A 25903-nucleotide genomic window follows, 5' to 3' on the forward strand; every position below is an offset into this window, starting at 1 on the left:
AATTAGAGGTAGAGGCCGGGCGCAGTGGCTCATGCTTGTAATCCCAGCACTTTGGGGGGCTGAGGCGGGCGGATCACGAGGTCAAGAGATCGAGACCATTCTGGCCAACATGGTGAAACCCCGTCTCTACTAAAAGTGTGAAAATTAGCCAGGCGTGTTGGCATGCGCCTGTAGTCCCAGCTACTTGGGAGGCTGAGGCAGAAGAATTGCTTGAACCCGGGAGGCGCAGGTTGCAGTGAGCTGAGATTGCGCCACTACACTCCAGCCTGGCGATAGAGCGAGACTCTGTCTCAAAATAAAATAAAATTAAATTAAATTTAAAAAAATTTAAAAAGGAGGTAGATAACATCATAACGATAGCAAACAGTAGTCACTTTAATTTGCTTTCCCAAGTAAGCACATTCTTTACAAATTAAAATCATGATAGAAAGCCAGACAAAATGCATAATACATACATAGCTAAATTTCATATACCTTCAGAGGTAAAATTTGGGATTTATGTAAATAAATGTTACTCAAGTATATCTATGTTTTCAAAGCATATTGTCACATTTTTGTCTGCAGAATAAACAATAAAAAAGGATTTTGCAGGATTCTCTGAGCCTATAGGTCAAAAATAGCCCATCATAAATCCTTAAAAAATTTACAGTAGGCAAATAATTCTCTACTGAACAGCAGTTCTCAAACTGATTTGGTGGGTCTGGCGTGGGTTCTGAGAGTGTCCATTTTTAACAAGTTCCAGTGATGCTGATGTTGCCGGTCTGAGACGCATCGTGAGAACCACTTTCTGGCCGGGTGCGGTGGCTTACGCCTACAATCCCAGCACTTTGGGAGGCCGAGGGAGGTGGATCATGAGGTCAGGAGTTTGAGACCAGCCTGGACAACATGGTGAAACCCCATCTCTACTAAAAATACAAAACTTACACGGGCGTGGTGGCGGGCACCTGTAGTCCCAGCTACTCGGGAGGCTGAGGCAAGAGAATAGTTTAAACCTGGGAGGCAGAGGTTGCAGTGAGCTGAGATCACGCCACTGCACTCTAGCCTGGGTGACAAGGCGAGACTCTGTCTCAAAAAAAAAACAAGAAAAAAAAAAAGAAAGAAAACCACTTTCCCTGATGCTTTACCATCCAGGAAACTACACTTATTAAGTGCCTATGATTTTTATTTTATTTTATTTTTTTTGAGACAGAGTCTCACTCTGTCACCTAGGCTGGAGTGCAGTGGGGCAATCTCGGCTCACTGCAAGCTCCGCCTCCCAGGTTCAAGCCATTCTCCTGCCTCAGCCTCCAGAGTAGCTAGAACTACAGGCGCCCGCCACCACACCTGGCTAATTATTTTTGTATTTTTTTAGTAGAGACAGGGTTTCACCATGTTAGCCACGATGGTCTCAATCTCCTGACCTTGTGATCCTCCCACCTCAGCCTCCCAAAGTGCTGGGATTACAGGCGTAAGCCACCGCGCCTGGTGCAAGTGCCTATGATTATTAAGGTGTTATATATGTATTACCTTATTTAATCATAGAATCTTATGTCAGTATGATTGCTCCTTTTATAAATGGGAATCTGAGACTTGGAGAGGAGAAAATAGGATGAGCAGCAAAACTACAATTTGGATCTCTTTCTAATTCTAACACCCATGTTTTCCTGAACAATGTACTGTTTCTAGCTGATAAAAAGAGGGAAATGTATGCATCCTTGCCATGCTCATTTGAAAACAGACAACGTATCTAAAGATGTATAGAGTGATTGGTTCAGGTCACAGGGCGTTAACTAAAGGACAGTGATTCTTAAGAACCAGGCAAAGACTCAGGGTCATGAAGAGGATTCACTTATCACTGAACTGAAATAATCACAGGTGATGTGAACTTAGTGTATAACTAACAAAATAGGAAGAATGTGTTTAATATAGTATGGTATATTCCTTAATTACAATTATTTTATTATTCCTTACAGAAAACATACAAATAAAAGTCCTTAAAAGAATAACCTCATTTAAAAGTAAAGCATCATACTATTCTAGATGTCTGCCAGTATATATTACATTACTAATCAACCACTACTTACTCTGAAATTGAGGTAACACAGCCTGAGGCAACAAAATGCTCGACAATTACTGAAACGTTTATCTCCTTTCACAAAGCAAATCAAAAGCAATGACGTTACACAACAAAATAAGCAATTTAAGTTTTAAGAAAAGTGGTACATGATACAGAAATAGATTGCCAAAAATGAAATTGCCAATAATATAAATTTCTCTCACTTTGTTATATTGTATATAAAAAAGGACACTAAGTGGCAAAATTATCCAGCTGTAGACCTCAAATATTTAATGAGGTCTAAACTTCAGAGTGACAAAAACACCCACCCAACTCCACATCTCTATCAAAACAAATATATTATGTAAGAAAGAATCCCCTTTAAATATATATATGTATATATAGTCATGTTATACTGTTAATTAAACCCATAATTCTATTTATTTAAATAAGAATTAAATAAACTGCCCAAATGCTTATTTTCATTTCACAAAACATAAAGTATTTTAAATCACAACTTCAGGTTGGTATACTGAATACACTGGTTCCTTAGCATCAACAAGCATATTTTTAAGAATATATTTTCATCTATAGGCCAGGTAAAGTTTTATTAAATGATGAACACTTTTTAACAGTGCAGAAATACAAGTTTTAAAAACAAATACATTCAGAAGATCTGCTGTTCAAATAATATTTTTTCAAAACCAGGTGGAGGCATATGATAAAACTCACTGAACTGGCAATCCAAAATTGCACTGTCATCAACTAAAGGATACAAAAAGAAAGAAAATAAATTAGAAGCAAATACTTTAATTTCAATGAATACATAATTATAAAATAAAATAAACTGTCTCCATAATACTACAATATTAATAGGTAAGAAGAATAAATATATCTGCTGTCCCTGTTACAAAACATAATCCTATGGGTAAAAACAGCCACAACAAAAATCAAAATCTATCTGTCAAAAACATTGGAAGGATATATACAAAAATATTATTAGTAATTCTCTCAAGAGGATGTGAATATGGGTAATTTTTTTCTTATTTGCTTATCTGCATTTTCTCAATTTTATATAATTAAGATATATTACTGTTTAAAAAAATGTTTAACTTTGAAAAAGTATAGATTCACAGGAAGTTGCAAAAATGTTAAGAGTCCAGTGCACCCTTTGTCCAGTTTGCCCCAGTGGTAACATCTTACATGACTACAGCTCAACATCCAAACCAGGAAACTGACATTGGTACACTACTGTGAACTAGACTGCAGGCCTTACTCAGCTTCTAAATGTTTTTACCAGTATTTACTCAAGAGAAATGAATGTGTATATCCAAAGACATATTTTCAAATGTTCACAATAGCTTTATTTGTAATAGCCCCACACTGGAAACAACCCTAAGAAATTGTGATATATCCACACAATGCTACACTTCTCAGCAATAAAAACTGATGAATTATTGATATATGCTATAGCATAAATGAATCTTCAAATAATTGTGCTGAGTGAAAGAAGCCAGACCAAAAGAAAAGACCATATTATTTTGTTAATATAATACTCTAGAAAATATGGGCTAATCTGTAGTGACAGAAAGCAAATCAGTGGTTGTTTGGTTGGGGCTGGGGTAGGGAGAAGTGAGTAGGATATAAGAGGCAGAAGGAAACCTTTGGGGTGGTGAATATGTTCATTACCTTGGCCCTGGTGATGACAAAACAAAACATGACCGTAAAGCAAAGCAAGTAAATAACTAGCACTGCCATCCAATAGTGATTACTCCCCCTGGGTGAGGAATGCAGCTGTGGTGCGGGCTGCATCTGGGCCAAGAAAATGTTCTATTTCTTGATCTAAGTGGTAATAATGTGAGTGTTCACTTGATAGCTATTTGTTAAATTGCACATATAAGTTTAATGCACATTACTATATACTTTATATTTCAGCATAAATGCAGAAAAAAATGTAAATACTGGATTTGACATTCATGAAGTCACCAGTGATTTTAGCAAGGGTGGTTTCAATGAGTGGTGTAATGGCAGCTGGACTGGGTTGCAGAACAAACAAACAATAATAAAGGTGTCAAATGCTCTACCCCTGAGCTAGTCAAGTAATCTATACAACAAACCCCCCCATGACACCAGTTTACCTGTGTAACAAACCTTCACATGTACCCCCGAACCTAAATGTTAAAAAAAAAAAAAGAAAGAAAAACAATAAAGATGGCAGATGTAGGTTATTCTAGAAGAAATGTGGCCATCCAGGGAAGGGGAAACACAGGACTAGTGAGGGATGCATGCCCAAAGAAGGGCGTCTGGGATGGGACTTAGAATGTTTATAAGCACTGAAGAGGGAGGCCCATGACATGAGATATCGATGAAATAACTGACAAAGTGACGTTCCAGAGTTGGGGAGTTTGGAACCCAGACTACAGATAGAGTGTTTGCAACATGCAGAGTACCACTTCTGAGATGAGATGGAAAGAAGGCAGGATTGGACTTGAAGAGAGGGAAGCTGGAGTTCACTTGTGATTGCCTGTTTTTTTTGTAAGGTAGAAGGCAAGGCATTTTCAGAGGATGAATAGAGAATGCAAGAAGCACAGAATGCATAGACATGCACAAAGAATTGCTGAAAATTATTGAGAGCTCAGATGAGGCTAGAAGTCATAACCTTGTTTTTTTTTTTTTGAGACAGAGTCTCGCTCTGTCACCCAGGCTGGAGTGCAGTGGCACGATCTCGGCTCACTGCAAGCTCTGCCTCCTGGGTTCACGCTATTCTCCTGCCTCAGCCTCCCGAGTAGCTGGGACCACAGGCGCCCGCCACCACGCCCAGCTAATTTTTTGTATTTTTAGTAGAGATGGGGTTTCACCCTATTAGCCAGGATGGTCTCGATCTCCTGACCTCGTGATCCACCTGCCTCGGCCTCCCAAAGTGCTGGGATTACAGGCGTGAGCCACTGCGCCCAGCCAGGAAGTCATAACTTTGTAACCACACTTCTTCAGTGTTATGCAGTCTTTTTCTTTCTATAGGTTGAGTGTAAGAAGAGACAAAATGAATGATTGGATTGATCAAGGATTCGGGATGGAAGACAAAAGGGTAAAGGGATCTAAGTTTTATGTTTATCTTTGACAGGATCAGGCTATTAAAATACTTGGTTTCATTGGACTGATTTATGAGTTCAATTTATGAAATACAATTTAGTATCTATAACCTTAGTACATTACAAATAATGCTGAATAAAAGAAACAGTTTAGAGCATTAAACTTATTTGCTACAGTTAACTTGTATAACTGTCACTCTACTGATATTTATTTTATTTCTCAGGTTAACCTATTTCAAATATCAAGCTAAATTTCTATTTACTCAAGTAAATAAAGGAATTGCTTTTAGGCTTACCCAATATGCAACACTAAATTGAGTTTTAAAACACACACTTACATGCAAGGACACAGAAGGTAAAATGACTGAAAAGTAATTTTAGGAGAAAAGAAGGCTAATGAAAACCTTAAACTAAAAGGTAATCACAAGCTTTGGCCATTATCATATTATTATTTATATTTGTTATTGTATAATTCTGACATCCCAGTTTGTCATCATTGATACTGCTATTTTTATTTTATTATTTTACTTTTATTTTGCTTTTGAGACAGGGTCTTACTCTGGTGCCAAGGCTGGAGTGCAGTGGCACGATCACTGCTCACAGGAGACTTGATCTCCCCGGCTCAAGCGATCCTCTCAGCTCAGCCTCCCAAGTAGCTGGGACTACAGGCACGCACAACCACACCTGGATAATTTTAAAATTTTTTGTCGAGACGTGTTCTCACTATGTTGCTCAAGGCTGGTCTTCAACTCCTGGACTCGAGCAACCCTTTTACCTCAGCCTCCCAAAGTGCTGGGATTACAGGCATGAGTCATTGCACCAGTGCTGCTTTTATAGTAAACTACAAAAAATTTAATTAGTTCTTTTTTTGTTGTTGTTGTTTTTTTTTTTTTGAGATGGAGTCTTGCTCTGTCACCCAGGCTGGAGCACAGTGGTGTGATCTCGGCTCACTGCAACCTCTGCCTCCTGGGTTCAAGTGATTCTCCGCCTCATCCTCCCGAGTAGTTGTGATTACAGGTGCGTGCCACCATGCACGGTTTCACCATGTTGGCCAGGCTAGTCTTGAACTCCAGACCTCAAGTGACCCACCTGTCTTGGCCTCCCAAACTGCTGGGATTACAGGCATGAGCCACCGTGCCTGGCCAAATTAGTTATTTTTCTTTCTTCTTTTTTTTTTTTTTTTTTTTTTTTTTGTGGAGACGAAGTCTTGCTCTTTTGCCCAGGCTGGAGTGCAATGGCATGATCTCGGCTCACTGCAACCTCCATCTCCCGGGTTCAAGCGATTTTCCTGTCTCAGCCTCCCATGTAACTGGGATTACAGGAGTGCGCTACCATGTCTGGCTAATTTTTTGTATTTTTAGTAGAGATGGGGTTTCACCATGTTGGCCAGGCTGGTCTCAAACTCCTGACATCAAGTGATCCACCGGCTTCAGCCTCCCAAAGTGTTGGGATTATAGGCGTGAGCCACCGCGCCAGTCCTAATTAGTTCTTATTATAACCCAAATTTAAGGACTTAAATGAGAAAATATTTTTAGACTTACTAAAACTACAGGCAGAAAAATCATATACCTGTTTATTTAAAGTTGATAATACAAAATAATAGGCTGGACACGGTGGCTCATGCCTGTAATCTCAGCACTTTGGGAGGCCGAGGTGGGCAGATCACTTGAGCTCAGGAGTTCGCGATCAGCCTGGCCAACATGGTGAAACCCTGTCTCTAGTAAAAATACAAAAGGTGGCCAGGTGCTCACACCTATAATCCCAGCACTTTGGAAGGCCGAGGAAGGCAGAACACAAGGTCAAGAGATCAAGACCATCCTGGCCAACATGGTGAAACCCCATCTCTACTAAAAATACAAAAATTAGCTGGGTGTGGTGGTGTGCGCCTGTAGTCCCATCTACTTAGGAGGCTGAGGCAGAAGAATTGCTTGAACCTGGGAGGTGGAGGTTTCAGTGAGCCAAGATCACGCCACTGCACTCCAGTCTGGTGATGGAACAAGACTCTGTCTCAAAAAAAACAAAACAAAACAATACAAAAAAACCCCAAAAGTTAGCTGGGTGTGGTGATACACACCTGTAATCCCAGCTACTCTGGAGGCTGAGGCATGAGAATAGCTTGAACCCAGGAGGCAGAGGCAGCAGTGAGCCAAGACCACAACACTGCACTCCAGTCTGGGCGACAGAGTAAGACTCTGTCTCAAAAAAAAAAAAAAAAAAAAAAAGTTCATAGTATAAAAAATAAAGCAGAATGGATTGATAAAGACATTGTGGTTATGTTTTTCTAAAAAAAAAAAAGAGAGAGAGAGACCTTTTTTTTCGAGATACAAATAAAACATTTATGAATAAAATTATATATTATCTGGCATTTGCCTCAAAATAACCCAAGGAGGGTAAGTGAAGAACAATAGCAGCATTGGGGGTGGGGGGGTGTAGATGAAACCCGATTGGTTACAAGATGATAATTGTTTGAAGCTGGCTGATGGGTATATGAGGGTTTATTATACTATTCTTTTTACTTCTGTACATGTTTGGAATTTTCTATAATAAAAATTAAGGTAGGCCGGATGCGGTGGTTCATGCCTGTAATCCCAATAGCGGTGTACACTTGTAGTCCCAGCTACTGGGGTGGCTGAGGTGGGAGGATTGCTTGAACCCAGGAGTTTGAGGCTGCAGTGAGCTGTGATCGGGCCACTGCACTCCAGCCTGGGGGACACAGCAAGACTCTGTTGCAAAACAAAACAGAACAAAACAAAACAAAACAAAAAACCAAAAAATTAAAGTAATTAAGTGGTATAGAGTCATCTCTTAAGTAGCCCAAGTCTTGGAGGGATATACTTGTATAGAAATAATAGCACTTAAACATATGCGACTATCAAAGCAAAACAATCAGTATGAAACTATTCTAAGTCACTATTTCCCTCAGAAGAGTGTTAACATTTAGGGAATTTTGTAAAGGTTATTAATGTGCAGTCTACATAAAATTCCCATCTCTAATTCCAAAATATTATTTATAATTATGTTTCCTGGTCATGAAATCATTCCCAATAACTTGCAGAAAAAGTTTTCTAAATTCAGTAAAGCTTTTTGAAACTTTCTAAAACATAAAACTACATGCTGAAAAAGAGAGTACAGTTATTGCATATTTAAGTATAATCATTGTATTTAGCAAGTTTATTTTAATACATGGGGAACAGAAACTATCCTTAATCCTGCAAAGTGGGATTGTAATATACTACTGACTACATTCCATATAAAAAGGTCCTTATGGCTGGGCGCGGTGACTTATGCCTGTAATCCCAGCACTTTGGGAGGCTGAGGCGGGTGGATCATCTGAGGTCAGGAGTTCAAGACCAGCCTGGCCAACATGGTGAAACCCCATCTCTACTAAAAATACAAAAAGTAGCCAGGCGTGGTGGCAGGCACCTGTAATCCCAGTTACTCAGGAGGCTGAGGCAGGAGAATCGCTTGAACCCAGGAGGCGGAGGTTGCAGTGAGCCGAGATCGTGCCACTGCACTCCAGCCTGGGTGACAGAGTGACACTCTGTTTCAAACAATAAATAAACAAATAAAATAAAAAGGTCCTTATTAAAAATGTGTCCAGATTTCTAGATGATAGCTATAAAAGTAACATACACGCTAATATGGTTTGGCTGTGTCCCCACCCAAATCTCATCTTGAATTATAGTTCCCATTATCCCCATGTGTTGTGGAGGGACCCAGTGGGAGGTAATTGAATCATGGGGGTGGTTACGCTCATGCTGTTCTTGTAAAAGTGAGTGAGTTCTCACAAGATCTGATGGTTTCGTAAGGGGCTTTCCCCAACTTCGCTCAATCTTCTCCTTCCTATTGCCATGTGAAGAAGGATGTGTTTGCTTCCCCTTCCGCCATGATCGTAAGTTTCCTGAGGCCTCCCCAGCTCTGTGGAACTGTGAGTCAATTAAACCTCTTTCCTTTATAAATTACCCAGTCTTGGGTATGTCTTTATAGCAGCATGAAAACAGACTGATACACACACCAAACAAAAGTTAATATATATGTAATAATACATTAGAAATATTTTAGCTTACCATAAACAACTGGATACACTGTCCCTCGTATTCCTGATGCTGGACAATGCATGTTTTTTCCATTCAAGTATACATTTAATTCGACATGGTCATAAGTAATACCCTAGGAGGGAAAAAACAGAAATGTTCCATAAAAGCTGAGCCATCAGAAAGCATTGACTGGGAAGTATGGAAACACAAAAAGCTAAGCATAGGCTGACAACAATTTTCATTAAGGGTTGACAATTTGGTAGAATGCTACTTGAACTGAGCTAAAAAAATTAGTAGTGATTATGAGGGGGGATAAAGTCAGGTAACATCCCAAGAGTCCATATTAGAGGTAAAACAAAGCCAACAGTTTAAATCCTAGAATTATATTTGTATAATCTGGATTTTATATTTTGAATGCTAAGATAATATAAGTACTACATACCATGAACAGAGAAACCTTTTACACTCATACAGAAAACGCTGCTCTTTCTCTACAGAATTTGATCTAAAGAAGGAAAAACAATGAGGTTTTTTTCACTGTCAGGACTTACTACCTGTCACTGTTTTCAAATTATGAAGAAACGTCTCTATACAATTTATTTCCAGGAAGAAATAACACATTTCTACATCTCCTTACCCTGGTTTCAAATGTGTCAAGTGTATTATCAAGGAAAAGCTGGTGTTTACAACTGAATAAAATTGGTAATTAGTTTCAAGTTAAAAAACAGAAAAATAATAGCTCAAATGATTTAAAAAACAATGTAATAAAATTACTCCATACACTATTGATGGAAAAAAATCACAATTAGTGATAATAATTATTGTTACAAGGCTAGAAAAGACTTAGCCCATGTTATATACCAATAGTGCTACTATTCTAGGCAGTTCATATTTACTCATTTAATCCTCACAACAAGACAGTATTACTATCCCCATTTTACAGATGAGGTAGCTAAAGCACAGAAAGATTAAGTAATTTACCTAAGGTTGCACAGCTAGGAAGTGGAAAAGCTGTGATTTAAATCCATACAGTATGGTTTCAGAATACTTGCTCTTAATCACAATACCTCTCTCTAAATCACCATGCCTCTCTTTCAACACTTGCTCTTAATCACCATATCTCTCTTTAAAACTTTATACAATAGCTACTAACTGATAACAAAAAGAAATTTTTCCCTTGAAAGACAGCAGAGATCTTTCAATAGAGAAGTCATCATAGACCAAGAAGCAAACCACCTCAAGGATTTCAGGATTTCTGACTGTGGACACATTCTATCAAGTTAAAAGCTTTTTAGAGGTAAAAAAACATTTTATAGATCATCTTAGTCTTAATTCTCTCTCTTTACAAGCAAGACAGCAAAAGCCCAGAGAAGCTAATGTGGTAAGTGGTATGAGAGATTCTCAATTCTTAGCAAAGCCAGGGTTAACTTAAACAATTATTAATAATTAAGGAATATTGAGAAAGATAAACAGTACATAGATTGCCTTTGTTTCGCTTTAGTTTGTGTCTTTAGATAATAGTAATAAAGCTAACTGATGGCTGGGATTCGCTTTTCTAATGAAAAAGTCTGTTTTCATTTTAAAAAACAAAAACTTAATTACATAAAAAAGAAAGTATGTTACTCCCATTATGGGACTACCAGAAATCTAGCAGTTCAGATCAGTGAGGTTGTAATCCAGGCACTTTCATCCCCCAGTAGCCGATTGCAAACAAACAAGTTTTTTTTTTTTTTTTTTTTGAGACAGAGTCTCGTTCTGTCACCCGGGCTGTAGTGCAATGGCATGATCTTGGCTCACTGCAACCTCTGCTTCCCGGGTTCAGGAGATTCTCCTGCCTTAGCCTCCCCCGTAGCTGGGATTACAGGCGCCTGCCACCATGCCTGGCTAATTTTTGTATTTTTAGTAGAGATGGGGTTTCACCATGTTGGCCAGGCTGGTCTTGAACTCCTGACCTCAAATGATCTGCCCGCCTCGGCCTCCCAAAGTGCGGAGATTACAGGCGTGAGCCACTGTGTCCAGCCTCAAACAAGCAAGTTTTAAACCCAAGCCTGCAGTAGCAAAGTCCCAGTACCAAAGAAGTGAGGAAAGATGTGAGAAGTCCCACCCTCAGTATAGTTTAGTTCAAGTATTTTCTTTCCTTTTTTTTTTTTTGAGACTGGGTCTCACTCTGTCGCCCAGGCTGGAGTGCAGTCGCGCGATCTTGGCTCAGTGTGATACGCCCGCCTCAGCCTCCCAAAGTGCTGGGATTACAGGTGTGTGCCACTCTGATGGGCCAGTTCAAGTATTTTCTAACCTAATCTATTCTATGATGAAGAAACTGGGTTTGATTCTGCCAAAATGATAGCAAAATATACTGTGTGTTCTATGTCTTTATTAATAATTGTGTGCAGGTTAGTGAACAGATTCTGAAATTAGACTGCTTCAGGTATGATCTTGGTTTTTGTTTTTGTTTTTGAGACAAGGTCTTGCTCTGTGGCCCAGGCTGGGTGGAGTGCAGCGGCAGGATCATGGCTCACTGCGGCCTTTATCTCCCGGGCTGAAGCAGTTCTCCCACCTCAGCCTTCCAAGTAGCTAGAACTACAGGGGCATGCCACTATGCCCGGCTAATTTTCTTTTTAAATTTTATTTATTTATTTATTTATTTGTTTGTTTGTTTGTTTGTAGAGATGGGGTCTCACTATGTTTCCCAGGCTGGTCTCAAATTCCTGAGCTCAAGGGATCCTTCTGCCTTGGCCTCTCAAAGTGCTAGGATTACAGGCATGAGCCATAGTATCTGGCTGAGATATATAGTCTTGTAATTAACTCACATAAGAAGTCACTTAACTTCTCTTAATCTGTAAAATGGGGATAATACTACTACTACCGTACGGGCATGGTGGCTCACACCTATAATCTCAGCACTTTGGGAGGCCGAGGTGGGTAGATCACTTGAGGTCAGGAGTTCCAGACCAGCCTGGCCAACATGGCGAAACCCTGTCTCTACTAAAAACACAAAAAAATTAGCTGGGAATGGTGGCAGGCGCCTGTAATTGTAGCTACTCAGGAGGCTGAGGCAGGAGAACCGCTTGAACCCAGGAGGTGAAGGTTGCAGTAAGCCGAGACTGCATCATTGCACTTCAGCCTGGGCAACAAGAGCAAAACTCCGTCTCAAAAAAAAAAAAATAATAATAATAATAATACCTATTTCAAAGGGTCATTATGAGCATTAAACAATTTAATCCTTGCCGGGCACTTAGAACAGTGCCCATAATAAATGCTTAGGTCTGGGCACAGTGGCTCATGCCTGTAATCCCAGCACTTTGGGAGGCCAAGGTGGGCGGATCATGAGGTCAGGAGTTCGAGACCAGCCTGTCCAACATGGTGAAACCCCGTCTCTACTAAAAAATACAAAAACTAGCCAGGCGTGGTGGCACGCACCTGTAGTCCCAGCTGCTAGAGAGGCTGAGATGGGAGAATCGCTTGAATCCAGGAGGTGGAGGTTGCAGTGAGCCGAGATGGCACCACTGCAATCCAGCCTGGGCAACAGAGTGAGACTCCATCTCAATAAACAAATAAATAAATAAATAAATAAATAAATGCTTAGAAGTGTTCGTTATTGTTATTATTACATAGAATGTTTATAAGACTTCTCTAAAATTAAACTGATAAATGCATGTTAGAATGAAATTTGTACTTTTCAGAATTATATGTATAAGGAGAAAGTAGGCCGGGCACGGTGGCTCACGCCTGTAATCCCAGCACTTTGGGAGGCTGAAGCAGGCAGATCATGAGGTCAGGAGTTGGAGACCATCCTGGCTAACATAGTGAAAACTAGTCTCTAGTAAAAAATGAAAAAAATTAGCCAGTCGTGGTGGTGGGAGCTTGTAGTCCCAGCTACTCAGGAGGCTGAGGCAGGAGTATGGCATGAACCCAGGAGGTGTAGCTTGCAGTGAGCCAAGATAGCACCACTGCACTCCAGCCTGGGCGACAGAGCGAGTCGCTGTCTCAAAAAAAAAAGGAGAAAGTGAGCATAAACTGTTTCATGCATGTCTTTCTAGTTCTGTAGCAGGCCATGCTGTACTGGGTGATTATCATATGAATATAATCATATAATCATTTGGTTAGATGTTCACAGCTTATTTTTCTTGATTTCTCCTCAGAGAATGGTACATGACTTAAATTCTAAACACAGGAGAATGCTTTTCCTGTCTTATAATCCATTCTACTTATTCCATGCCACTGTTAACAATTTGGTAAAATTTGTTCTCCAGTGTTTGAACTAGTTAAAATGGCAGGGTAATGTTTTTCTTTTCTTGGCTCTGCATGTACTTCATAGCTTTAGTTCTCCTTTTATGAGAATGAGCTCATATGAAAACTCGAAGTCTAATTTAACAACACTGACAGACTAAAAGTGGCATTCTTCAGTCTGTCACATTGTGCTATCAGACATTACAATGAATGAAATGAGATAGGAAGGCAGGTAGAAGTTTCAGTTCATCAACAAAGAAAAACATTTGTTACTGATTATCCCTTCTTATGTTTGAATTTCATCTTTTTGGGTAAACAGGTTGACAGCATCAACTTGACTTCAAGATTCTCTTTCAAGAAATCACCATTTGAATAAGGATGTTCCATATTATGGGCATCTGGCAATGATCTACAAATACAGAACCAACTATTCAAAAAGCATGGGAAAAAGCAGATTTTTTTAATGGCTTATGCCTTTCATCTCCTTTTTTTCTTTAGTCAATTCTAGAAAAAAAACTTCTAATAATTAAAAACTTACAGTTGTTCATATTTTTTAAATTGCAAAAAAGAGAAGAAAGATCAGGCCATAATTAAAAATCTTAATTTCCACAACTTTCTTAATTCTTCCTAAAATACTGTACCTTTTCATAATTAATTAACCTGGATTTCTCTTATCTTTTCATCTTATTAGAAACTTTCTCTCATTATTCATGGATTCCTTTCAACTTGATATCAGAATTGAGAACCCAAGGTTCGGTGTACAAGGGCACCTCGGCTGAAGGAGACTCTAGGACTCTGTTCTCAATCAATAGCCTGACCTCTGGATAGGGAGGGTTTTGGATAATGCAGTGTGGGAGGAAGTATCTGGAAAAGACAGAAAGAAATCTTTGGATTACATTTTCAATGTGCTAGCTTTGTAAAGAGTTAAATACAGCCAGTTAGGAGTAAAAACAGAAAAATCTTAATAACGTGTAACTTTTACTATCCTCTGCTTTCTAAAAAAAAACTTTTCTATAATCAAGCTTTAGGATTTTGAGTTCTGTTCTCTGAAGAGTTTAATTAGGTTAAGTTTAATGAAGATGAACATTTCTGATAAAATGCTGTAATTCTCTAACAGAATTTCATAACAAATTAAGAAATAAATGTGTGGCTAGGCACAGTGGCTCATGCCTGTAATCCCAGCACTTTGGGAGGCCGAGACAGGTGGATCACTTGAGGTCAGGAGTTCAAGATCAGCCTGGCCAACATGGCAAAACCCCGTCTCTACTAAGAATACAAAAAAATCAGCAAGGCATGGTGGTGTGTGCCTGTAATCTCAGCTACTCGGGAGGCTGAGGCAGGAGAATAGCTTGAACCCGGGCGGCAGAGGTTGCAGTGAGCCAAGATCATGCCACTGCACTACAGCCTAGGTGACAGAGCGAGACTCTAAGAAAACAACAACAACAACAACAACAAGAAATAAATGTGAACATTTTCCCTAAGAGATATTCAGCCTTAAAAATAACTAGTATTTCTAATATAAGCTTCAGCAAACTTTTAGAATTGTGGGCCAAGTTTTCTCTAATGTGAGAAAAACAGGAATGTGTGATCAGCAGACAGCCTGCCATTAATTCTCTAGAGTAGAAATAAGGGTTCACGCTGATTTTCCCGGCCAGTGGCAGCTCTAAAAAGGAGGGGGCAGTTGAGTAGGGCGCAACATCTACACCAAGTGCTCTCCTGGAAAATGCACCGTCTCATTAGATCCAATCCCACTGCTTTGGAATTCAAACCACAAACTCCCAGACAAAGCTGTAGATACTAAAAGCAGTTCAAGTTTAGTCATTTACAGTGGAAAGCAACTCCACGAGGGAACTCACCACCACATCTCCTTCCTGTGGAAGACTGTTTGCTGGCAGCCTATTTTTCTCTTCATTGTTGTGGTAAAGGGCTCCATCATTTCTCATCACCAGACTGTGCACATCTCGGCCAAGAGGAATCTGATTCAAGTTAACCTTCTGAGTTGCAACACCAATACCCCAGATTCCTAAAAATATAATAGTTTAAATGCCCTCAAAATCCGAAGACTACAACCATAGAGTTATTTTAAAAGGGAGTATAAACTTTTTAAAGGAAGTATTGTATTATCACTAAATTGTTTTCTATTACTCTTTTTAAAAAATCTTCTTTTAAAAGTAGTTTGCACCAGCCTGGGCAACATGCCCAAACCCTGTCTCTACAAAAAATACAAAAATTAGTTGGGCATGGGAGCATGTGCCTGTAACCCCAGCTACTCAGGAGGCTGAGGTGGGAGGATTGTTTGAGCCAGGGAAGTTGAGGTTGCAGTGATCCGTGATCATTCCACTGCACTCCAGCCTGAGTGACAAAGCCAGACCCTGTCTCAATAAATAAAATAAAATAAAAGTAGTTTGCAAACTATGCTATGTTCTCCACAGATGTAGTGCAGCCTAGGAGATAAGAGAGTGGGCCCTGGAATTGTGCAAATGAAGATTAAATCTTGACTCTGCTACATCATCTTGTGCAAATTACCTAACCTCTCTTTGTTCCCTTATCTGTGATCTGAGGATTCTAACCTCACCTCGCAAGGTTATGAAAAGATACAAGAAGATAATCCAAGTAAAGCACTTGGAACAGTGTAAGTACTCCACAACATGAGAAAGTAAAGCACACAATAAGTATTCAGAAAATGCTAGCTGTCATCATCATCATTATTATTATCTCAAAAAGATTTTTTAAAAAGCTACACATTGAATTTAAATGGCCTGGAGTTCAATTTCAAGCTCTCCCTTTGAAAAGTGGGAATATACTGTCTTCAGTTTTTACATCTACAATGAGTGACAAACAATATATACCATAAGCAATATCATGGAGAGGAGAAATTAACAATAAGGTGTAAAATCATTTTCTTACCCAGTATTTTAAGCCAACACACCCAGCTAATTTTTCTTTTCTTTGTAGAGATGGGGTTGTGCTATGTTGCCCAGGCTGGTCTCCAATTCCTGGCCTTGAGCAATCCTCCTGCCTCAGCCTCCCAAAGCGCTGGAATTACAGGTGTAAGCCACCATGCCCCATTGAAAATCATTATTTAAAACTAATTTAGAGCTAGGCACGGTGGCTTGAGCCTGTAGTCTCAGCTACTGGGAAGGCTGCGGCAGGAGTACTGCTTGAGCCTAGAAGCTCAAGGCTGCACTGAGCTATAATCATGCCACTGCACTCCAGCCTGGGTGACAGAGCAAGACCCCATCTATAAGTAAATAAATAAGTAAAACTAATTTAGAAAATAAGCCCTAGGGGGAAATTTCATATCATTCAAGGCTAGTCAAGTAATAGTAAGATTCATTTACTCCACTCTCATTTTCCTATTCTCTACCCATTTTACTGGTGCAGTATTTCACTAGAAGTTTATTTACAATAAAGCTCGTTTTGTTTTTGTTTTTGTTTTTGTTTTTTTGAGACAGAGTCTTGTACTGTTGCCCAGGCTGGAGTGCAGTGGCACGATCTCAGCTCACTGTAACCTCTGCCTCCTGGGTTCAAGCGATTCTCCTGCCTCAGCCTCCCGAGTAGCTGGGATTACAGGCGCCCACCACCACGCCTGACTAATTTTTTGTACTTTTAGTAGAAACGGGGTTTCACTATGTTGGCCAGGCTGGTCTCAAATGCCTGGCCTCGTGATCCACCCCCTCGGCCTCCCAGAGTGCTGGATTACAGGCATGAGCCACCACACCCAGCCACTTTTTTTTTTGAGACGGAGTCTCACTCTGTTGCCCAGGCTGCAGTGCAGTGGCACAATCTCAGCTCACTGCAGCCTCCGTATTCCGGGTTCAGGCAATTCTCCTGCCTTAGCCTCCCGAGTAACTGGGACTACAGGTGCCCACCACAATGCCTGGATGATTTTTGTATCTTTAGTAGAGATGGGGTTTCACCATGTTGGCGAGGCTGGTCTTGAACTCCTGACCTCAGGTGATCTGCCCGCCTCGGCCTCCCAAAGTGTTGGGATTACAGGTGTGAGCCACTATGCCCAACCACTTTACAATAAAGCTTTTATTTTAAAAGTTTTCCCATATACAATACAGGTACAGTTAACTAACCTATTATAATCACATAGAATTGCTTTACAGTTCAAGAAACTCCATAAATTTTAAAAAGAGAAATATAGACTGCTGACTTCTATCTGAATTCTGAATTTGATGACTGCTTCAAAACACTGAATCAGGGTATCTTAATAACTGAGTCAAGAGAAAAACTCTGGCTCACGCCTGTAATCCCAACACTTTGGGAGGCCGACGACGGCAGATCACGAGATCAGGAGTTTGAGATCAGCCTGACCAACATGGTGAAACCTCTGCTCTACTGAAAATATAAAAATTAGCCGGGCGTGGTGCTGCGTGCCTGTAATCCCAGCTACTCAACAGGCTGAGGCAGGAGAATTGCTTGAACCCGGGAGGCGGAGGTTGCAGTGAGCCAAGATCGTGCCACTGCACTCCAGCCTGGGAGACAGAGCAAGACTCCATCTCAAAAAAGAAAAAAAAAAGAAAAACTCAGAATCAACAGATTGACTTTAATCCTAAAATAAATAGCAAGAGTATATGCTGCTTATATGTTTGACCTTATATGCTTGACCAAACAAGAGGGTTCATCTGGATCCCATTTAAAAATACTAGTGCCTTATATTTATCCAGCATGTCTTGTCTTAAAACACTTTCATACATAGAGTTCCTGTGAGGCAGAAAGGGCAGTTCCTGTAATACCCATTTTATAGATGAGAAAACTGAACCTAATTTAAGTAAATTAACTAATTTACCCAGGATCACACAATAAGAGGTGGAAGACCCAGATCTTCTAAGAGTTTGGTGCTTTTATATTACCTTCTGAATCTTTTTTATGTGTTACAAATTACTCTTAATATTTAGAACAATTAGGACTTTTAATAGTAAAGTACCATTATACCAACCTGTGGACTGGATTTTGAATTCAAAATAGCTTTTGTTTTGATGTAAAGGTGCGCTGGCTAAACAACCTCCTGTTCCACATATTCTTCTTCCATTCTTTACAATAACAACATCTGTTCCTAAACAAAAGATGCAGACACTATGTAAAGTTTTATATTTTCTTTTCGTTTCTTTTTTTTTTTTTTTTTTTGAGACGGAGTCTTGCTCTGTTACCCTGTTACCCAGGCTGGAGTGCAGTGGCGCGATCTCGGCTCACTGCAACCTCCGCCTCCTGGGTTCAAGCAATTTTCCTGCCTCAGCCTCCCGAGTAGCTGGGACTACAGGTGTGTACCACCACACCTGGCTAAATTTTTATATTTTTAGTAGAGATGGGGGTTTCACCATATTGGTCAGGCTGGTCTTGAATTCCTGACTTCGTGATCCGCCCACCTTGGCCTCCCAAAGTTCTGGGATTACAGGCGTGAACCACCATGACCGGCCAAGTTTTCTATTTTCAATCCAACAATCAGGATTAATTTGTTCAGTTCTAACTCAGTCCACAAAAAATAGGGACACTGTAAGTACTTTGAAATATAGATGAATTATTTAAAATATTTAATTCACTATTTTTTCCTAAGAGAACATTTATAAGTAATATTCATTTGTATGCATAAGTTTTAATTAAGCACGCTGGGTACAGTGGTTCATACCTGTAATCCCAGCACTTTGGAAGGCTGAGGTGGGCAGACTGCTTGAGTGCAGGAAGTCAAGACCAGCCTGGGCAACCTTGCAAAACCCCATCTCTACAAAAAATACAAAAATTAGTCGGTGTGGTGGCACAAGCCTGTAGTCCCAGCTACTTGGGAGGCTGAGGTGGGAGGATCACTTGAGCCTGGGAGGCAGAGGTTGCAGTGAACTGAGATTGCACCACTGCACTCTAGCCTGGGCGAGAGAAGTAAGTATTAATTAAGCAGTTTCAAGTAAACTGTAATAACTCTGAATTATATTGAACGTTTAAAACACTTTTAAGGTAGAAATAGACTAACTCCTTTAATTTTTAGCCAGGAAACCAATTTGATGATTTCATAAATTTCTTAATTTAAACCAAAACATAAACACAAGAGACTTTAGTAAATTGGTAGTTTTCAATTCTATTCAAATGAATTAAAACAATTTACTAAAAGCCACCTGAATGCCTACTAAATACAAGCTACTATACTTGTGCATTAGTCATGTAAGAACTGAAGAGTACAGGGAATATGAAAAAGAACACACATCTATGTTGAAATACCTGACAGTGACAAACTGCTAACTTTAGGATCTTAAAATGTTTATTAAGATAGCTACTTCAATCACATTGCATATATGTAAACAAGGTTTTAACATTCTTACATGCACTTTATTCTCGTGGAAAATTTTTATTTTAGATGAAACGACATCTATAGATGAGAGTGAGAAAGAGAGACACTGTCTCCTGATGTGATCCTAGTACCAATTTGATTTAGGAAAACGTATATCAGAGAATATACATAATTCTAACATGTAAGAATACACAGAATTACATAATTCTAATATGTAAGAAATAGCCCATGCATCAATGCATATAACTCCCAATACTTGTGGCCACTACCACCACTTTGCTGGCAATAACTGTACCAGCCAAGCAGATCTGAATATTAGAACTATATGGGACTCTTCCGGAAGGGGTTAAATAAAATTAGGTCATAGTAACAAAAGGTTGAATTAACAGTTAAACAAAATTATTTGGGATAAATACATAAGAGAAATGCAAAATTTTCAGATTCTAACACAATTCTAAACTGGTTAAGAGATGCTCTCCCTTAAACAAGGCAAAACTGAGATCCTATTGTATGATTACTAAAAATTCATTAGCATCCTTTTTTTTTTTAATTAAAAAAGTTAACTCCCAAATTCTGGGAAAGTGCCTTTATAATTTGCATCTGGCTACTCCATATACCTCCAGAAGTTTCAACTGGAGAGCATCCTCCTTGATGGCAAAGACCATGCAGTGCTTGGCATTGAGCAGCTGCTCATCAAATAACTGATAAAGGATGAATTAATATGCTGTGCTAAGCACTTTGTAGTGGACATGCAGTATCTGTTCTCCCTTTCCTGACAGACTTCCCTCTGGAGATCAAAACAGTTCCAAGAAAGCTGACTCAATCTCTGCTTCAGGTGTACAACATTTGATCTAGGTTAAGGCAATCAGTGTCCTCCACATTTCTTGGCCACAGTAACTGAGTCAAGAACTGCTACATGACCTCATCAACTACAATCAGCATCTCAGGACTTTTGCAGAGCACAATGGGATAAAACACTCTTGGCCAGGAGAGGTGGCTAACACCTGTAATCCCAGCTCTTTGGGAGGCTGAGGCAGGCAGATTACTTGAGGTCAGGAGTTCAAGACCAGCCTGGCCAACATGGTGAAACCCCCATCTCTACTAAAAATACAAAAATTAGCCAGGCATGGTGATGGGTGCCTGTAGTCCCAGCTATTCAGGAGGCTGAGACAGGAGAATTAATTGAACCCAGGAGGCGGAGGTTGCAGTGAGCTGAGATTGGGCCACTGCACTCCAGCCTGGACGACAGAGCGAGATTCCCTCTCAAAAAAAAAAAAAAAAAGAATATTCAGGGTGTTTATGAATCATTAGGGAATCATTTTAAGCTTATCCCATTTCTCTTAAGTACACAGATGGTTTTAGAATCTGTACTTTTAATGATTGGTGCTGCTTAGACAGTCAAGGCAAATTTGAGTACAGTCAGAATGCCACATAAACATAAAGCCACAGAAGATGTTTTAAGAAACATAAATTTCCAAATGAGCGGTATCCCTTTCAAAGTAGCTACCTTGGAAGTCACTTGTTTCTAAAATGTCAATTCACAATTAAAAGCCAAAGATATGGCATCAATGATAATACTTACAAAAATTATGCCATAGAAAATTCCGAAAGAGGAATTCCAAAGTGGTTTTAAGTAATACAACATCACTAAAATAAGTGACAACCCTGAGAGATAATCACTTGAAGTATACAGACAATTTTATTGAAAAAAAATCACATTTTTTAGGTTATTTAATATAATAATCTTTCACACAACCAAATCTATGTGTTTCTATTTTCAAGTCAAGATCAATTCATGCTTGAAACATGTTCTTCTAACTCAACAACGCTTTTCTTTCATTTTATTCAGGTTCTCAAATCAGGCTCCTCTGTGATTGAATAATTTAAGTTTATAGAAAGATAGGCTAAGAAAAAACTTCCTGGCCGGGAGTGGTGGCTCATGCCTGTAATCCCAGCACTTTGGGAGGCTGAAGCAGGCAGATCACGAGGTCAGTTCGAGACCAGCCTGACCAACATGGTGAAACCCTGTCTGTACTAAAAATACAAAAATTAGCCGGGCATGGTGGTGGGTGCCTGTAATCCCAGCTACTCAAGAGGCTGAGGCAGGAGAATCGCTTGAACCCGGGAGGCGGAGGTTGCAGTGAGCCGAGATTGCACCACAGCACTCCAGCCTGAGCAACAATAGTGAAACTCCGTCTCAAAAAAAAACTTCCATGCAGTTAGAAAATTTGGAGATGACATTACTCTATTTCATCCAATTAGTAGCTGACAGTTGCTGGACAGCTTTGGAGAAATAAAACATAGTGGAATGAGTATATCTGACTAGCTCTTCCTAGAGGAAACAGATGCCAGAGAAAAGGAATGCTCCAAAGAGCAGACTGCAGTAATTCAAGAGTCTAACAGTAAAGATAGGAAGAAGTGCTGCAGTTGATCATGAGTTCCAGGAACTATGTATGGTTGTCCTTCACTATATTCTCAGCACTTATAACAATGCCTGCCACCTGATAGTTGCTTAATAAATATCACTTCAGTAAATGAGTAACTGAAATGGAAATATTTTCTGAGGAAAACTATAGGATTTGAACTCCATCGTCTATAAATGATGATGGATAAAAAAGAATTTAAAGATTACTTATGTATTAAGGTTCTGTACTACATTTGGGAGATCTAAGAATTTAAAGTAAATACACACGTACAAGGTGATTATATAATTATCACCTTTAGTATGTGTTATACAAAAATATAGTGGGCAGAGTGTTTCCAGAATTATAAGGAAACTGGGCGAGAGAGTTTTATCATAAATATTAAGAAATGCCTTTTTATTTCAATGCACTGTCCTTTAAACAATCAGAAATGTGTAAAAAATCAAAAGTGCAGAAGTACAGTTAGAATAAAATAATCCACAAAAAGACAGTACTCTAACTGAAATAATTATATTGGGAAATCTCTCCTTCTAGAACCACATTCCAGAAGCATGAAACTAACTGGGAAAAGTCTAAGAACAGAAATAATAAGGTGGTGAAAGAAGCTATGATGGGAGAGGAAGAATGTTAGATAAATTATATGGATTTGGAATTAAAAGGATAAAGCAAGATGCAAAGGAGCAAAGTGCTATTTTATTTTGCAACAGTTTGACCTGTTGGGAAGAGGCCAGTCAGATGAAATTACAGTACCTCTCACAATGACTAAGGAGTCGGGCAATGGGAGGTTTTAGTTGAAATGGCAAGTTCTGACCTGAGGTGCGACTTCAGACTTCTGCAGTCTGCCTTGTTTCGACTTTAGGAGGTGAAAGGAAAATTACTTCCAATAATATAGGATTCAACCTATAAATGATGGGGCTCAAGAGACGGGACCGACAGTCAGGGCAGGAGGAGGAGCAAGACCGGACCTAGAAGCATTCTGAAAATGTGTAGGTTTTGATTGGGGCGCGCCAGAAGGGCACTCTCCGCCCCCTCGCCTGAGGACGTGTGACATATCCGGAGGAAGCCTCCGAGATTCCTGTGAAAATGGGAGGTCCACACGCCCACTCGCGATGACAGACACAGAGAGGGCTGCGCAGCCTTGAACACAGAACCGGGCCCAGGTGGAGTCCGCCGGCTTCTGGAGAGATCTGCGAGACAAAATGGTGTCGGGGCAGCGTCGCCGGCGCGGCGGGGCAGCGTAGGGACCCTCTGACCCTGCAGGTCCCCCTGCCCGCCGCGCCCGGCCCCCGTGAGCCGTTGGGGCTGGGGAACGGAAGGCCCTTACCCATGTGCTGCGTGTCCAGCTGCACGGCCGGCATCTCCTTCAGAGGGATGTGGCCAGTCCCGCCGTCTCTGCAGCACCGCAGGCAGCACAACACCGAGGTGGCCATCCCGCAGGGACCACCGACTTCGCCGCCGTCCCTAGACCAAGGCGACACCGCCCCCCGCCGCTCAGCTCCGTCTCCTGCCCCCGCCCGAGCTCTGGACTTGTCTGTGTGGAGCTCGGAGCCTGGTACAGCGACACCCTAGGTCGGGAGGGCGCAATGCAGGCTGAGTCTAGGCTGGCCTGCGAGGAAGACGCGGAGAATCAAGGGGCCGGGCAGGGACCGGACTGGGCGAGCGCCCGGGCTGGGCCGGGGAGACGGGTGGGGCTAGTGGCGTGCGGAGGCGTGGCAGAGGGCGTGGTAGGGGGCGTGGAAGAGGGCGTGGCGTGGCGGGCCTGCGGCTGTGGGACGGCGTGCGCCTGCGCACCAGCTGGTTTTTCTCCTTGGGCGGTTTCGCGCACGCCCCCAGCGCTGACAGGTGAGTGGGGCTGTCTGTCCTTCAGTACTCTCAGGGGTTTTCCTATGCAGAATTTTTAAAACGCAGCACCCCTTGGTCCCGGCCTCGACATTATTTCTAGGGACGGATTGACAGAAGCGAATCAGTTTGAGGGAAGGGGAGCTAATGGAAATGATTTCCGAGGTTTCCCTCCGCGGGCCCAGGTTGAGCAGGCTTTGCCACCACGGAGAGCCCCCGTCTCCCTGCCGTGGCTGGTTTCCCTCACATGCTAAATAGACTCACGTAGGCCCCAGGAGTAATGCCTGTTAGTGACTGCACTGTGGATGTGCACTGGGGCTCACGCGGGCCCTAGTGCATTTTCCGTGCAGAGACGCGCCCTACCTGGCCCATCGGGCTGCGCGGTCCGGGGCGCGCGGGAGGCCGCCCTGGGAGCAGACCGCTGGGGCGGGGTCGGGGGCGATTCTTGACCTGCCTCTTCCAAGTTCCCCCTGTCTGGTGTACTGAGGGTTCCGAGGAATGTGACGGGAACCCAGGAGGCTGCGGGAAGTCTGCTGGGTCCCGAGGGAAGCCTTCGACTCCTACCGTCCGCTCCTTCCTGCTTCCACACGGGAGGCTGTCACCTGTCATCTCCTTCCCCACTTAGATCATCCTTCCGTGGTAGATTTTACATCTTTCAGGCCGGGTGCGGTGGCTCACGCCTGTAATCCCAGCACTTTGGGAGGCCGAGGTGGGCGAATCACCTGAGGTCAGGAGTTCAAGACCAGGATGGCCAACATGGTGAAACCCCGTCTCTACTAAAAATACAAAAATTAGCCGGGTGCGGTGGTACACGCCTGTAATCCCAGCCACTCAGGAGGTTGTGGCACAAGAATCGCTTAAACCCCGGAGGCGGAGGTTACAGTGACCCTAGATCGCGCCACTGCGCTCCAGCCTGGGCAACAGAGACTCTGTCTCCAAAAAAAAAAAAAAAAAAGTAAGATACCGCTTGGCATCTGGAAATGTCTGGGACGACCTCTAGAATTAACCTAGAATGAAACCTCTGTTCCCAGATCACTTTCATCCTGAAGGCTTCCCTAGGGATGGATCATCAAGTCCTGGGAAACTGGACATAAAATGCCCACTACTTAAATAATGAGTTCCCACACGTAACTTTTAGTGACCCGAGTTACAAATGTTTTTTAAGGAGGATTTCTATCTCTGCAATGAGGGGAATTTTTCAGGTTCCTGGTTCTCTTTATTGTCTATACAAATGGTGTTTTCATTACAATACTAAGGGAAAGTTTTGTACGTTGAAATTAAGTTACCATAGAATTTAATAACCAAGGTGATTATTAAACTGATTGAGGGTTGGTCTTTTCCCCCATTGCGTATGCAGTACTTTCTTGGTAATCATTTCACACAAGAAATTTTCTTTTACGACAAACCTTCATCGTTATGCTGGGAATTAAGTGCTTTGATTTTTTTTTTTTTTTTTTTTTTTTACCCCACGGGAAGTGCTGGGGGTGGGGCAGGGGGTGAGAATTTTAACAGAATATTGGAGAGACAAAATTTTTCTACCGTTCATATATATATATCTAGTTGAATTATTTCAAGATTTCAAGGTCAGTATTGTCCCCATTTTATAGGTGAAGAAATAGGCCTAGAGGTACTAAACTTTACAACTTCAGGTGAGCAGGAGATAAACAGGTAGGACTCAAGGCTTACCAGTCTGACTCCTGTTAAAAGAAAAACTTCAGCTGAACTAAATTTAAAGGAGTTAAACTGAGCAGTGAATGACTGGGCAGGCCCCAGAATCACAGCAGATTCAGAGAGACTCCAGGAATGCCTCGTGGTCAGAACAAATTTTTAGACAAAAAGAGGGAAGTGACGTACAGAAATCAGCAGTGAGGTACAGAAACAGCTGCATTGGTTACAGGGGGGCGTTTACCTTATTTGAACACAGTTTGAACAATCAGCAGTGTATGACTGGTTGAAGTATGGCTGCT

At 41.1% G+C, this 25903-nt stretch overlaps 1 protein-coding gene across 3 annotated transcripts; it reads right to left on the reverse strand.

Annotated features, from left to right (window-relative positions):
• Positions 1 to 1917: 1917 nt before the first annotated feature.
• Positions 1918 to 24250, reverse strand: SPRYD7 (SPRY domain containing 7). 3 transcript variants are annotated; one of them, XM_054529541.2, is made up of 6 exons: positions 23422 to 23829; positions 19024 to 19116; positions 18337 to 18453; positions 15245 to 15411; positions 9192 to 9294; positions 1918 to 2800 (listed from the first exon to the last, which is right to left on the reverse strand). In XM_054529541.2, the coding sequence occupies exons 1-6, from the start codon at positions 23525 to 23527 to the stop codon at positions 2703 to 2705; spliced, it is 684 nt and encodes a 227-aa protein (XP_054385516.1). In that variant the 5' UTR covers positions 23528 to 23829; the 3' UTR covers positions 1918 to 2702. The 3 variants fall into 3 exon arrangements, with proteins under 3 accessions (XP_054385516.1, XP_002824326.1, XP_002824327.1); XM_002824280.5 differs by lacking the exon at positions 19024 to 19116 and having other exon boundaries at positions 23422 to 24250; XM_002824281.5 differs by lacking the exons at positions 18337 to 18453; positions 19024 to 19116 and having other exon boundaries at positions 23422 to 23828.
• Positions 24251 to 25903: the final 1653 nt, after the last annotated feature.

This window comes from Pongo abelii, chromosome 14, assembly GCF_028885655.2.
Source record: "Pongo abelii isolate AG06213 chromosome 14, NHGRI_mPonAbe1-v2.0_pri, whole genome shotgun sequence".
In the NCBI taxonomy this organism is placed as follows: domain Eukaryota; kingdom Metazoa; phylum Chordata; class Mammalia; order Primates; family Hominidae; genus Pongo; species Pongo abelii.